At 44.9% G+C, this 14426-nt stretch overlaps 2 protein-coding genes across 13 annotated transcripts in view; one reads left to right on the top strand and one right to left on the bottom strand.

Moving 5' to 3' along the window:
- Positions 1-5706, bottom strand: part of GPALPP1 (GPALPP motifs containing 1) — a 30532-nt gene extending 24826 nt beyond the window's left edge. For 4 of the 9 annotated variants that reach the window (XM_025196221.1, XM_006017327.3, XM_025196224.1 and 1 more), the window contains exon 1: positions 5553-5701. In XM_025196221.1, the coding sequence (XP_025052006.1) occupies positions 5553-5637 (85 nt within the window). In that variant the 5' untranslated portion in view covers positions 5638-5701. Of the gene's footprint in view, positions 1-3760; positions 3845-5552 lie in introns of those variants that run through there. The other 5 variants (XM_025196222.1, XM_025196227.1, XM_025196226.1 and 2 more) reach the window with 5 other exon arrangements.
- A 53-nt stretch (positions 5707-5759) lies between these two features.
- Positions 5760-14426, top strand: part of NUFIP1 (NUFIP1, FMR1 interacting protein 1) — a 63285-nt gene continuing 54618 nt past the window's right edge. For 3 of the 4 annotated variants that reach the window (XM_006017326.3, XM_025196220.1, XM_006017325.3), the window contains exons 1-5: positions 5760-6012; positions 7003-7091; positions 7580-7684; positions 10490-10552; positions 10896-10972. In XM_006017326.3, the coding sequence (XP_006017388.1) occupies positions 5850-6012; positions 7003-7091; positions 7580-7684; positions 10490-10552; positions 10896-10972 (497 nt within the window). In that variant the 5' untranslated portion in view covers positions 5760-5849. The remainder of the gene's footprint in view (positions 6013-7002; positions 7092-7579; positions 7685-10489; positions 10553-10895; positions 10973-14426) is intronic. The other variant, XM_025196219.1, reaches the window with a different exon arrangement.

Genomic DNA, 14426 nt, shown 5'->3' with positions numbered 1-14426 from the left:
AGCAGGAATATATAAAGCACTATGCTAAGGGCATCCTTAAATAGTGTTTATACTACAGCTTTTAGGCCTCATCGGTAACAGAGCTGCCAAAAACACACATCACAAATAGAACGCAGGCCCACGGGTGCTCTGTTGTCCATCCCAACTGGATCATCGTGTCTTACCTACATCTAATTTTGCCCTGGTTTAACTGAAAGTGTGTTTTTAAACTGATTTAAACTGAAAACCTGCACACAGACACTTGACTTTGCTTTAAAATGTCTTAAAACAAGGCTGGCAACCTTTATGAGCTGTGGGCCAGAACAACCGAGCTCCAGTCTGCTGCAAGCTAAATGGCTTTGGTGAGGCTGGGACCAGGCAGCTGGGAGCTGCCCCTGTACTGCCACTGCTTTTCACAGGCCCCAGGTCAAGACTTGAGCACAAGATCTGCCACCACTTCTCCCTACTTCCTGGCTGTCAGGAGGGTGCGGCTTCCAACCAGTGACGAAATGAGCTGGGGGCCAAGCAGCAAGAAGCTGCATCCACACTATTTTCTCATGCTACATCTTGCTGCCTCCCAGCTGCTGCGTGGGCACACCTGGAAGCTTCCCAACCCTAGCTCAGTTTCCTACTGGCTGGAAGCTTCACCTGCACCTGAGGACTGGCAGGTAGGGAGAAGTGTCAGCAACACACGTGCATCTTCCAGCTGTCCAGCCCCAGTGTGGGTATAGGCAAAACCATCCAGCTTCATGGGTGGGATCCACCAGCTCCTTAGGCCAGATCTGTCTCACAGGTTGCATGTTGCTGACCCTGTCCTAAATCAGCAAAGGGTGTTGATTAAATACTGGTCAAAAAAGGAATCATGTTTAATTGATGTAAAGCAGTCTTAAACCAAAAGAAGACAGATCATCTCCAAGTTACACACAGAGCTGAGCTGCAGGCAGACAGGAGGCACTGCTGGCAGTTGTCTTCTGACAGCATTAAGTTGCTATGGCACCACCTGAGCAGGCAGCTGCTTTTTCAGGAGCAATCACTCCTCCTGCAGCTCCCTCTGCTGGATTAAATATAGGAAGCAGCTAGTGTACCTACAGCACATATAGTAGGTAAGGAATCCAATAATGACCCCAAACTCCTCTACCTTCCCCCTTCCAACCTTCCCATGGAACTTCAACAACCTCTCCCACTCGGGCACCACCTCCACCTATTCCACTAACAACCAGCTTCCTCTCCTGACACCTCACTGGACTTAAATCCTAGATATACTTCAGCAACCACTGTGGCCACAGCAACCACATTCTGTGCAGTTCCATGCCCTCTGTTCATCACAGCTTAAGGCAAACTACATTGAGCAGGAATAGAATTTTAAAGCTAAATTGATATGCTAATTATTTGTCAGAATGGCAACTACTTAGTGTGTATGAGTTTTATATAAAACTTATAAGACTGAGCAGCAGGGCCTCATCTAAGGGAGATGCATTAATAAAAGTGGTTTTAACACAGCTGAAAAATATTAACAGAAATGAACAAGCCTAAGTCCAAACTAGTCTTGAAAGTGAGTAGTTTTTAACAAATGAAACACAGGAACAGCTGCACTGAAGACCTGATAAGCCAAAAACACCTTTAGGATCTAATTCTGCAAACAGCTGTTCATTTAACTTTGCTTCCATGAATAGTGTCAGTGACTTCCAGGGCAATGCTCACACGTGCATTACTCAAAAGATTTAGTGTCTGCAAGATCAGTTCCTTAAGCTGGGAAATTTGTTGTTCAAGTCCTTGCTTTAGTGAATATTATTTAAACAAAGTTTAACAGCCCCAATAGGAAACCCATCCTAGAATAGCCAACAGCCTGGTAGCTACAGAACCCAGCTAACCTGAAAAAGGGTGTGGACACATGATATTATCACTACAGAGAAATGTATCTACATTTTACTCTGTAATAAATTCACAATAAGTTTATCAAAGTTATGTTTAATAAATAGAACCCAGACTCCCTCTGCCAAATTAACTGTCTGCAGAAGGAGTTATTATAGCATTTGGCCACTAGGTGACAACGGAGAGGGTTTGCACTGTTAAAACAGTGACCCCTGGATGAAACTGCCTTTCTGAAGGGTTATTTTACCATTGAGTAAGGCTGAATACTCCGCATCTACTCCACTTTTACTTGGGGTGAAGTCCTATTAGTCTGATGTAAAAGCACTGTGTGTCTACCCTCTTGGGCAGAAAAGAAACATGACTCAGGATTGATCACATCACAGGTGAGTGTCCTAACCTCTGGGCTGTCTCCTCTCTCTCCAATTTTGATGAGAAATTCTAACCTGGGTTTGAGATGCCTTTCCCGAACAACGTATATTTCAAATGAACACATTTCCATGAAAATTTTGAGTTTCAACAAATAAATACTTTCCACTAAAACAGGACTTGGTCAGAACATTCTTCAATGGCTCTATTCAAAATACATGACCCATAAGTGTATTTGTGCCTTTAAACTAAGAAGGAAAGTGATATTATTTAAAAGTACTTAACATAGTTTGAATTCAGTTCACCTCTCTTAAAGCCATTATTATACGGCTGTGTTTCCCATTCCAGAGCGTCTTTCACAGAATCTTCTTACAGATACGAACAAAGTTTAGTCTAAAGTCATCTAACTGCAGTGAAGATAATGTCTTTCTTGCACAAACAAGTTATTTCATTTTCTATGCATCCTGGTAACTAAGAAGTGGCTGCTTCAAATATAAGACAAATGCAGGCAAGCACAAACACAAAGACATTTATGAACATGCCCTATTTTATCTTGTCTGGTGTGGGTGGTCTAACAGCAGGGTCCAACTCATTTGGCTCAGCAGCTGGATGAGTTGCATGAGACTGGTCTGCAGGCCCGATGTGGCATGCAAGGTCATATCATCCAGCCTGCAGGGGCTACCCAGAGGTTCAGAAATTTGGCAGGACGAACATGGAGCTGTGGCAATTAATGCTGTTGCCACTCATCCTGCTGCCAAATTTCTGGTCCTGTGTGGAGCCCTGTGGGCTGCATGATGTAGCTCCCCAACCCAGATACAGGTGGCAGACCATACCTTGGTCACCCTTGGTTGGACCCTGCTGTTAGACCACCCACACTTTTCCAGTGCGTTTCAAAAATGCTCTTCTTCTGTAGGGATGAGCTAATTATTTCTAGATATACGATTAAACTTTCTACTAAGAATAATTACAGGCCTCTCCAATAAATGGCATAGGATTTGACAAGATGGCCTTACGCAAGCCAAAAGTATCAATAAATACTGACATACAACAGAGCAACCTATTGCCAGTGCAGCAAATGAGATTTAGGTCCAAGGTAGGCGATGTGCATGGATGGATCCAGGATTTTGAAAAGTGGGGTGCAGAATACATGATAAATCACCACGTGACACATTTTCTCCAGTTCAAGAGAAACTAGACGCTTTACTTATATCCTAAGGGCCTTAGGCCATATTATTAAGTTTAAGATCACAGCAAACTATTGGAATGTGTACCAATTTGCTAGGCATATATATTAATTGAAAAAAACCAAACTAGACAAATAAAGTATAGCATGTCATTAGTCCTGCAGTCACTATAGTTAAATGTACATCTCTTATCAGATTCACAAAACAAAATCTAGCCTTTTTGAATGTCTTGGCAGTGCCTCAAATATTTCACTGTCAGTCATTTCTAAATCTGAGTTAATATGACCACACCTGAGTTAAGGTTTTTAGCTAGAGATCAAAAGCGTCTGTAGGGCTGTGAAATGGAAGAGACTCATTACCAGGAACGGCAAACAGACAGCAAAATGGCAGAAGAAAGAATAGCTTGAATAGTGGAAGATCAAGACCATAAAAGGGAGGAAGAATCCTTAACACCTGTGGAATGGAGAGAGATTAGCAGGACTCAGGAAGAAGATAATAAACCACGAAGTCAATTGACTCTCTCATCACTGCCTGAACAGAAAGACCGCTAACCCCCCCACGCAGTTGGCTTTAAAGTTTGGGTGAAGCAGGACTCAAAGGGGGGGGGGGGGGAGTGCACCTTTACATCCACCCTGCATCTTTCCATGGGCGTATGTATACACACCTGGGACCCCTAATCCATTGATTCTCAGCCAGGTCCCACACCACCCTAGGCTGCCTCAATATCCTTTACAAGGTGACATGGGGTGTCTGTGTGCAAGTCACAACATAAACAAGAATATTTCCAACAGGAGCCAGCAGCATCAAGACCCGGCTACATGTTTAAATGAAAGGTGGATGGAAACCAGCTGTAGAGCTGTTACACATTTCCAAGCACTAACTTTGTAGCCAGTAGGTTCTTTTTAATTTTGGAGAGTCCTTTTTATGGTGGGAGATCGCTTGGCGTGTGTGGACAGTCTAAATTTACAGCACACTTCACCAATGAATGGCAAAAAGTCATGGGCATAATTCACTGGGGAACTGTGCCACAAACGTAGACCGGCCACAGATGCAGGGTCATTGTCACATGCAGGGTGACTTAACTTCAAAATGGAAAGGCAAGACATGTCTCTGCCTCTCCTCCCCACCCCTCCCTGCCGGCAGCAGAGCCAAGCAGAGCAGGCGCAGGTGTGGGCTGCCTGCTGTGAACCTGGGGCTCCTGGCCCTACTGCCTTTTCCCTGGGAGCCCTGCACCGGCTGTGTGCCCCCTGTCTACCCGGGAGCAGCATAGGGCACAAGTCCATGCCAACACTGCCCCTTGCCACAGGGGTACAGCCAGCATGGGGCTCCCAGGAGAAGGGCAGCAGGGCAGGGAGCCCCAAGCCTGCATCCACCCCCACCCCATGCAGAAAACTGGGGGGGGGGGGAAATGTGCCTGCAGTGACAGGGAGCTGCCCCCTGTACTCCCTCCCCAGATGAACCACCCGTGCCTCCGTCCCACTCCATGTCCCACCCTGGGCAGTGCTGCCAGCCCCCTAGCCCACCGTGGGGGCCTCAATCTGCCGCCCACCATGTCCCTTCCCCCCCTTCACAGACTTACCTGCAGGGAGCTGCTCTCCACACTTCCTGGCTGTATCCCCGGCCATGTTCATGCAGCACCTCCTGCATCCTGCTCCCCTCAGCCCCAAGCAGCACCTTCATGCCGCGAATGGAAAACCCAGATCCCTGCACGATACCGTGAATCCGGGACAAATACTGTCCGGAGTCATGCAGCCCAGGACCAGGGCTTGAAGTTCCCATTTTGGGACTGTCCTGCCCAATTAGGGATGGGCAGTCACCCTAGTCCAGGGGCTCCCAACCTTTTTTAGATCACGGACCAGCAAGCTGCGGCCCAAAAACGACCGTGACCAGCAAACTGCAGTCTGGAAGTGACCGGCATACCGTGGAGCGGCAGCCAACCCTTTTTTATACTCAGTCGGATGCCTTTCCCAGTCTGGTAGCCAACCCTCGTGCGGCCCGGCCGCCAACCCGCTGCGGCCCGGGGGTTGAGAACCTCTGCCTTAGTCACACGTGCCACAACCAGAGCCGAGCCCCACTCCGAGACCGGGAGCGGCCTGAACGCGGCGAAGCCCAGAGGCTGGTGGGCAGCAACGGCCACCACCCCCTCCTCACCCTGCGTGAAGTCCTCGTCGGGGTCCGCCTCGGGGCAGCGCTGGAAGCCCGGGGGCAGCGCCGGCCCGATCAGCTCCCGGGCCATAACAGGAGCGCCGGCGCGGCGCGGCGCAGCGCAACGCAACGAGACTCCGCCGCGCTTCCGGCGTCGTCCGATGACGTTGCTAGCTGCCCATTGGCCAGCTCTGCGCCACGAGGGGGGGGGACGTGGTGTTTACAGCGGGCCCGGAAGTGACGCGCAACGTGGTGGCCCCCGAGGCGGCCCATGTGGAGGCAGCAGCAAGGGTCGGGCCCGACATGAACCCCTTCGCTTGGTATCCACCGCCCCCCGTGTTCTGCGCGCCGCCTGCCTGGGAACCCGGCTTCTGGGGGCCGCCCACCGACTTCGGGCCGCCCGGCGCCTGGTACCAGCCCCCGCCGGCGCCCGGCTACGGGGAGCAGCACCCAGGTCCGCCCCCAGGTACGCGGCGGGAGGAGCAGTGCTGAGGCACCTGGAGCCGCTGCCAGTATACCCTTCTGCGAGCTCTGGCTGTCTCAAGTTACAGAGGCTGGGGGTGGCCCATGCATGGGACGCATGTGGCTGATCCCGCCGGGGGCAGAGAGCAGGTTGGGAAGGGGATTGGAGCAGCCCTCGGGCTGATTGGTGGCACCGCCTGTTCCTGGGGTGCACCAGTGCTCCTGCTGGGGCATAAACCTTGAGGTTCATGGCTGGAGGGTCTTGCTTCTCTGCTCAGGTCAGACTGATCCCCATATTTGGCAGCAGGAAGGAATTTTACCCCAGCGTCAGATTGGTACGGGCTGTGGGGGGTTTTGCTTTCCTCTCTAATGTGGGGTGCAGACCTCTCTCTACCCAGGGTCTCTCGAGTTCATATTGGCAACCTTTTACAGAAGCAGGATGTTGGCTGCTGCAGTCCACCTGCTTTACCTGTGGCAGGTTAGGGTGCGATGTCTTGTGTTGCATAAAGGTTGGCAGTAGTTTTCCAAAGAGGTTAGATTATATATTTGTTTTGGTTGATTTTAATTAGGGATGATCCTGCCTTGTGGGGGGTTGACCTTTGGAGGTCCGTTCAGGCGCAACTTCTCCGCAGTTCTATGGAAAGGTTGGCTCCAATAACTAAGGTCAGAGCTTTTCAACCTGTAGCCCTGGGGGTCTGTACAATATTAAAAAGGGATCTGTAGAAGATGACTATGATCAATCGGAAGTATGCAAATACCCACGCTTACAATTCAAAGGAGTCCACACCCCCACTCAATTTTTTTAAGGGTCCGCAAATGAAAAAAGGTTGAAAAGCACTAACTTAGGCTGTACACTCTTCTTCCGCTCCCCCTTCCCTTAAATATAATCCTGGTGGAAATAGGGTGTATTCTCACATTGCATTTTTATTACTTTTAATTTATAATTGCTGCTTTTTAATTTTCTTTTTGTTTTTGGTAACTGGTGTTGTTGAAGGTGGAAGCTGCCATTTTGCCTCAGAATGGCAAGCTGAGCAAACACCCCCGTATTACAGACGTTCTGGCAGTGGAAACTACAAACAGAAGGTACTTACTATAATTGTTATGTCGAGCATGCAACCTCAGCTGTAGTTCAAGTACAGAGTACTCTCAATTGAAACACATGGTGCGTGCACTATGATGTGTCTGTAAGCCTAAATTCAGTATCGTGGGGTGCTTTTTTATTGTTGAGACGGGCTGGCCTCCTGCAAGAATCTTTTTCTCATGATTCATTTGATATCTTCAGTCTACCTAGATATTCAAAGCTTGGGATGGGTTGGCAGCATTGATGCTTTAAAAAGAAAAGTAAACGGAACCTATTTGACTTTAAAAGCTGAGAGAAGTGGAATATGGTAGTTTGATTTAAAATTACTTTTCAGACTAAGCTGCATTTCAGATATCTGGAGTATTGAAATTCCAATTGATATAAAATATTTTCAACGCTTTCTTCACAGCATGTTACTTTATTTAAAATAAGAGCCAATATTTTTAATCAATTTCTTTAACCCTGTCCCCTTTTTTTCCTCTTTTGGCAGAACAAAAAGAAAAAAGAACCAGATTTTGCTCACTATTGTGATACGTGTGACCGTGGCTTTAAAAACCAAGAAAAGTATGATGAACACATTGCACAGCACACACAGGTTGGGTTTGTTTATTTTTAGGAAGTCTATATTAAAGTAATGTTTTTGGCCTTCTGTCAACGTTCTTTCATTTTGGTGTTTGATTTTGTAACCTCAGTGTAGTTTGTCATGGTCAGTGTCTGAATGGAAGATCTCTAGAGGGGATCCGTGTTCTACAAGGGTGGTATCAATTGGTAATATTTGCATTAGAATCAGTACTTTTACCTTAACTGGGATCTAAGACAAGGAGTATAGTGCTAGTGCTAATTAGTATACTTTTTGATTAAGCGGTAAAGCTAAGGTCCCAGTTAAATCTGTAACCTTTGCCTGTAGTTGCATGGGATTGGCTGTTGGTGACCCTGATGCTGAAAGCATATCTGGGTTTGAAACCTGCGTGAAATATTAGGGGATTTCCTACTCCAGATCTGAGCTAAATGCAGTTTTTCCATCCCATTGTTCCGTCCAGTGTCCCATGGTTCTTCCATTGAAAACAGTTCCACAATAGGAGTAATTCTTAGGTGCCATTTGCTCTACTTCTATCACTTCAAGCAAGAAACTGTAGTGAAGTTCTTCCTTGCTGGTCGCTGAGAGTTGTAATCTGGTTTTTAACAGGTATTTAGTTTCCCTTAATAAAGACTAGGGGCAATGTAGACTTTGTACCTAATTGTTCAAAAGATCTTGTAGCTTAATAGTGTGTAGCTGGTGGCTTTGTATGCTTTAAACAGTTCTGGGTTAAGTTTAACTTCGGGGAAATAGATTTCTTCTCTGTCCCTTTGTTATATAACACTTGTGAAATAATAATAGGACCTTTTGCTTACAGAGTGCTGTGGATCAGTTCACCAGCACCGTCAGTCCTCAAATGGAAAGAATCTTGTTTTGAAAAACATTGTGGGGAGGTGTAATGGAGAGCCAGAAGATTCTTGTTACTTGAGGAGAAAACAGTAGCAGCCAGAGCTGGCTGCAAGGAATATAATCAGCCAGGGGAAGAGGCAGAGGCTAGGAGTGCCTATCAAAGCTGGTTTTTCTGTGATAATCTAGCAGGGAAAAATCCTGCTTGGGAAGCATGGGCCCTGCTGCAGCAGCAAGGCCAGGAGCGGTGAGCTGCATTGGAGCCTTGTCAGCAAGCTTACTAGGGAAACATTTGTGGCAGCTCAGGGAGTCACATGACCAAATGGAGCATGGCTTCCAGCCATATAAACCCAGGGCCTGAATCAGAGCAGGCAGTCTGGCCCTGGTGGCTGCGGTGGAAAGAGCTCCAGAGCAGGAGGAACCAGGAGAACCCCTACCTGTCACAGGTGCTACCTTGAAGAAAGACTAATTGGACAGGCAACATATGCAAGGCATGGTATAAGGGGTGGTTGGAGCCACATAATTAGGCCTTAAGGCTTACAAGTGCCCTGGGGCCTGGGTGGACTGAGAGCCCCTGCTCAGCAAGGGTAGGAATGAGACCAGTGGAGTCCAGGAGGAACCTGCTGGCTGTTAGAGGTACTGGGGCTTACTCTAGGATCCACTAGGCATCCTCCCTTCCAATGAAACAATTACACCAAAGGTGTGGTACGTGAGTGAGAAGGGGAGAGTACCTTAGAGCTGGAGCAGGGTATGGCCACCAAGGGGCGCTCCTGCCACCCCTGGAGCACGAACCTGGTTATAAGAGTGGGGAGGAATCCAGTATCTTGATTGGAAAAAAACCCAAACCACAATAAAACAAAAAGATGCTCCTGGTAATGGGTCCCCCAACAGAAATTGAGAAGCCTGCTACCAAAAGCATCTTCCTCTGTGTCTGCATCACAGTTGAACTGTTTTCAGAGACAGGACTTTCCATTTTTTGGCTGACTTCAGCAAAGGGGGTTTGAAAATAAAATGGTAAATATAGTGCATAGCTTTCAGTCAGTTTAGGAATGACTTTTTTTTTTTTTTTTTTTTTTTAAGCTGTAGCAATTGGACCTTTATATAGCTCTCTCTCAGTGCTCCTGGCCAGGGCTGTCCTACTTTCAGGGAGTCAGGAATTGTATGCTGCACCAGCACCCCTGCGTTGTGCTATGTGGCCCCTTGCTACATGGCAGGGGCCCCTTTGCTGCCCTAAACTTGTGCTGTGCAGGGTCACCAGGTGTTCCTAAGCTCCCTTCCCACTGGCTTCATTGGCCCTGCATGCTGTGCTGCTTCCAAGGGCAGAGGCAGGAAGCAAGATGGAGGAGGGAAGGGGGAACCCAGAGACCCCAGCAACAGGAGAAGGAGAGTGGTGTGGGTGCAGTGTCCAGACTGGGAGCCCAGGGGCTGCAGGTCAACCCCTTAGGGTCCCCATGCAGCCTGCAAATGGGCAGCCCTACTTTATGGAAAGTATTAACTGGCTACAGTGGCTGAGATATATTAATGGTTAGTTCTATTAGTATGGAGCAGTGGTGAAATGTGTAGTTGACTTATGAGTTCCTTCTCATACAGTGCATAACTAAAGTGTTGAACTCATTGCCCCAACATCTTGTGGCAAACTGACAGTTTAACCAGATTAAAAAAAAGGATTTTATGAATTCTAGGAGAAGTGAATAGTAGCTATTGAGCATGGGAGTTAGTGGTTTAGCCTCTGAATTGGAACTTCCTAGACCTTAAATGCCAGAAGATGCAAGTAGGAAGGGAACAATGGAAAAAACCCTGGTCATACGCTGTTCATTCTCCCTTTAACCATTTGCTGTCTGCCACTGTGTGACACAAAACACTGGGTAAGATGAAGCTATGTCTGACCCAGTAAAAAGCAGTTCTTATGCTCTTATGAGTTGCCTATATAAGTCAATGCAGACTCAAATATTAAATACACTTTTCCTTATTTTGCAGTGCCCAGAAGAGGGCTGCAGTTTTCGTGCACACGAGAAGTTAGTTCAGATACATTGGAAGAACGTAGGTATCTGAGACGGCTTCAGAACTTAAATTCCTGTTGAAGTCCACAGTGAAGAATCTGCTATTCCTTTCTCTCCATCGTCTTAAGCTTTTTTTTTATATGCCTCTGGAAAGAAAAAATCCTTAAAACTTGACCCTCAGTTCCATGTTAAACATGCAAATCATGTAAATGAAAATGAGAATTGCCCTGTATTGTCATAGAAAATAAGTGATGAAAATTAAGCTTCATTCAGGCTCAGGGATATCTTGGTTGAAAAAGATGCAGAGTTTTTTTTTCTTTTGTATAATCAAATGTTCTCTTTGCATATTTTTTAAAATACTTCTGAAACCGTTAACTCCCTAGATGCATGCTCCTGGTGTTAAAAGAATTAAATTGGATACTCCAGAGGAGATCGCTAAGTGGAGAGAGGAAAGAAAAAAGTGAGTAGCATTTCAGAAACTAATTGCATTGCAAAAGATGGCATTCTTCCACCATCACTACTCCCTTGAAATCTTTATAGTTTTCTCTTTGTATTTTTAGATTTTAGGTGAATTAGTTTTGCTACACTTATTGAAAATCAGTCAAAGTGTTAAATTAGAAGCAGGAAAAAGTAGCTGTCAGTCAAATTCCTGAATCAGGAGCGTGCATTGTACAAAGAAATGAGAAGAAATTTGACATAAATTACTGCTAAAATTTGATGAGATGATTGACTTGTTTTGAAATTTTAAAATCTCAGTTTAGAAAGGATAGAATAGTTAAAAATGATGGACCTGCTTGTTCTACTATTGGGCGCCGTTACTTGCTTTACAGTTATTGGTAGCTTGAAACCCAAGGATCTTCAGTACATGTAGCTTAATATGTAACCAAAGCCCAGTAGAGAGGAACCAGTGATCTACTGCAAAGACCAAATAGAAAAACAGCCACGAGCTACTCTCTAAGTACTAGTTTGTAGTGTCACAAAAAAAACCCCCAGACTGAAAACCTGTTGTGTTATGGGATCAGGAAAGGCTTCTGTTTTATAGATGTATGCTCGAGGCCCCATACAGCTGGCAGTAAAATGTTAGTGTCTAAAAATAATTATCTAAAGATTGTGTCGTCATTTACCAGTGAGTAGTAGCTCTGTTCTGGACCTCACTACCATGGCGAAAGGTGAACTTGTTCTGGTACTGGGAGTTAATGGTTGCCTTAAGGAGCAGTGATCTCGTTCTGATTGCATTCAATATAGTCAGAGAGGTTACTTTCAACTGATAATATATGTACTTAAAATTGGTTCCTTTGAAACATTTTGTGTTCTAATTTTAAAAAGTAGGAGCAAAATGGACTGGAATGAAAAACGTACACTGAAATATGGGAATAAAATTTAGGGGATTTGGGTAATTTAGATCAAACTCACTAGTGAGGGTTTATTATCTGGTTTATCAAAAGAACATCAAGAAGTGAGTTGATTATTTACTCCTTTTTCTGAGCAAAAATTACTAGAAACTAATAGGCTTCCATTTAGTGGAGAAGGGCTATCAGCCATTGGGCCTATGTTTTTTGCCAAAGGCAGATAAATTCAACCTACAAATTAGGCACAATTTCCCACTGGAGCACATAGCTAACTAAGAAAAAGCTGCCAATGAAAGTGGTGAGTTCTCCCTCTCAATATTTTCAAATTAAGAGTGGCTGCCTTTTTGGTATTTATGCTTTAGTCAAACAGAGTTACTAGCCTTTACATGGGGATAACTGAGTGAAATGTAAGAATTTGTTATAAACAGGAAGTCTGTCGTCTTGTAATTTCACCTTGCCTTAAACTCTCTCCCATCTCAAGTTGAAATGTTTTTGCATTAGATGCTATAAAGCTACAAGAATCTGAAAATGAGGGACCTCCTTATGATGATGGTCAAGCATTTAAATAAGCTACCTAGAGAAGTTGTGGAATCTCCATCCCTAGAAATTTTCAAGAGGCAGTTGGACAGACACTTGCCTGGGGTGGTTTAATCGGGGATGATGCTGCAGTGAGCAGGAGCCTGGACTAGATAAGTTGTGAGGTCCCTTCCAGTCCTATCATCTTGTGATATTAAAATGGGATGTTAACAGCAGCTATAGGACATTTTCTGTGCAGGCTTCCAGAATTTCACAGTTTATTCCAGTAGACTGGACAATGGGATGTAACATCTTTGCTAAACCTTGTTGTAGATGTCATACAGTGAGCTTGCATGTCTGCATTCTCTTACTCAGAATGTGTGCTGTTAAACGCATCTGTGCTATGAAAAAAAAGTTTCCCTTTCCCTATTTGGAATCATCTAAAACACATGAGAGAGAAGTAAAAACACTGCTGTTGTGTAAGCCTTTTCTGTGATTAATATGCTCTCAGGGAAGCTGTAAGACAAAGTACAATGCAAAACTGCATAAAAAGATGCTGCTAATTGGGGCCTGATGTTACTAACCCATTTAGCTGTTCAAAGCTACAAGCTGCATTCAGATGAGGGCCAAGTCTCAGGAGAAAGAAACCTAAACGATCTTTTACACTGATCAATCAAATGTAACCTGCTGTTCAAAGCTAAAGCAGGTTACGTTTGATTGTTCGGTGTGAAAGATTGTTTAGGTTTCTTCTCCTTGAGACTTGGCCCTCATTTTTATACACAACTATTTTAAAAAAATGTAGAATATGAGAGTGAGTGATTTATTGGTGATGCTGTAAAGGATTGTGTGAGAACTGAGTTTCCTACCTTGTCCTCTCTCAGATAAATTCAGAAATAAATTAACAGTACTTTCTGTAGCCATGTTGCAATTGGGCTGAGATCTTACCAGAGTGCAGGCCTGCTCATTACTTGAGTGGGAGTTTTCCAGGCTAGTCCACAGAACCCAACCCTTGTGGTTGCAGTTTTGTGCAAAAGTTCTGAAGAAGATCCTGTACGCAAAGCTCCTAATTCCTTATCATTCTTGAAAACGTAATCATATTGAGGGGCCTCATTTTTTTTTTTTTTCCAGATTTGTTTTGTTGTCATTAAAACTCTTCATAGTAGAGGCAAAGCAATTTTGAAAAAAACTGTTACTTTGGGATTGGAGATGGGTACCAGAGGACTGGAAAAGGGTCAGCATAGCGCCTCTCTTTTTATAAATAAATAAATAAAAGTGTAAAAAGGAGGACCTTGGGAATTATACACAAGTTAGCCTCACCTCAGTACCTGGGAAGTTACTGGAACATATTATATGGAAGTCCATTTACAAGCATCTGGAGGAGGAAAGGGTGATCACGAGTGGTTAGCATGGATTTATGAAGAACAAATCATGCTAGACAAGTTTGATCATCTTTGATGCAATTACTGCCCTTGCCTGTTTCCCATGACTTTGTAAATATTATTTCCAAGGGCTCAGAAATCTCATTTGCCAGTTATTTCAGTATCCTCGGGTGAAGTTCATCAGTTCCCACTGACTTGAATTTATTCAGACCCATCAAAAGTTCTCTGACTGTTTCTTCAGTTACCTTAGTCCTTGGCTTGTCCCCTTCTTTATCCAAATAATCCTTATGAGCTGTTTGGCTGCAGCTTAATTTTTTTGTGTGTGTGTGAAGTGCAAGGTAAAGTACATGTAGAGCAGCTCTGTCATCTTTGGAGTGTCTACAGAGTCACAGGGCTAAAGTGTCAGAGAGTCAAGGTGGCTGCTTTAATGGAGTCTTAAAGACAATACTGGCATTTGTTTGCTTGAGAGAGTGAGGAAGTTATCCCTTCTTGCTTCATGCTGCTTCCCTGAACCTGCTTTCTTAGAAGGGTGCAGGTTCAGGGAAGCAGCAGGAAACAAATTGAATCACTCCTGGGCAATAACTTTTTTCTTGAATAATTTTTTGGCCACTGATATTCCATTAACATTTGGCACCTTGTGGTGAAATTCTGTTAGTGTCATGGTAAACAG

This window comes from Alligator sinensis, unplaced genomic scaffold (genome assembly GCF_000455745.1).
Source record: "Alligator sinensis unplaced genomic scaffold, ASM45574v1 scaffold59_1, whole genome shotgun sequence".
Classification (NCBI taxonomy): domain Eukaryota; kingdom Metazoa; phylum Chordata; order Crocodylia; family Alligatoridae; genus Alligator; species Alligator sinensis.
Note: the sequence above shows the minus strand (reverse complement) of the source record. Positions and strands in the feature narration are given on the sequence as shown.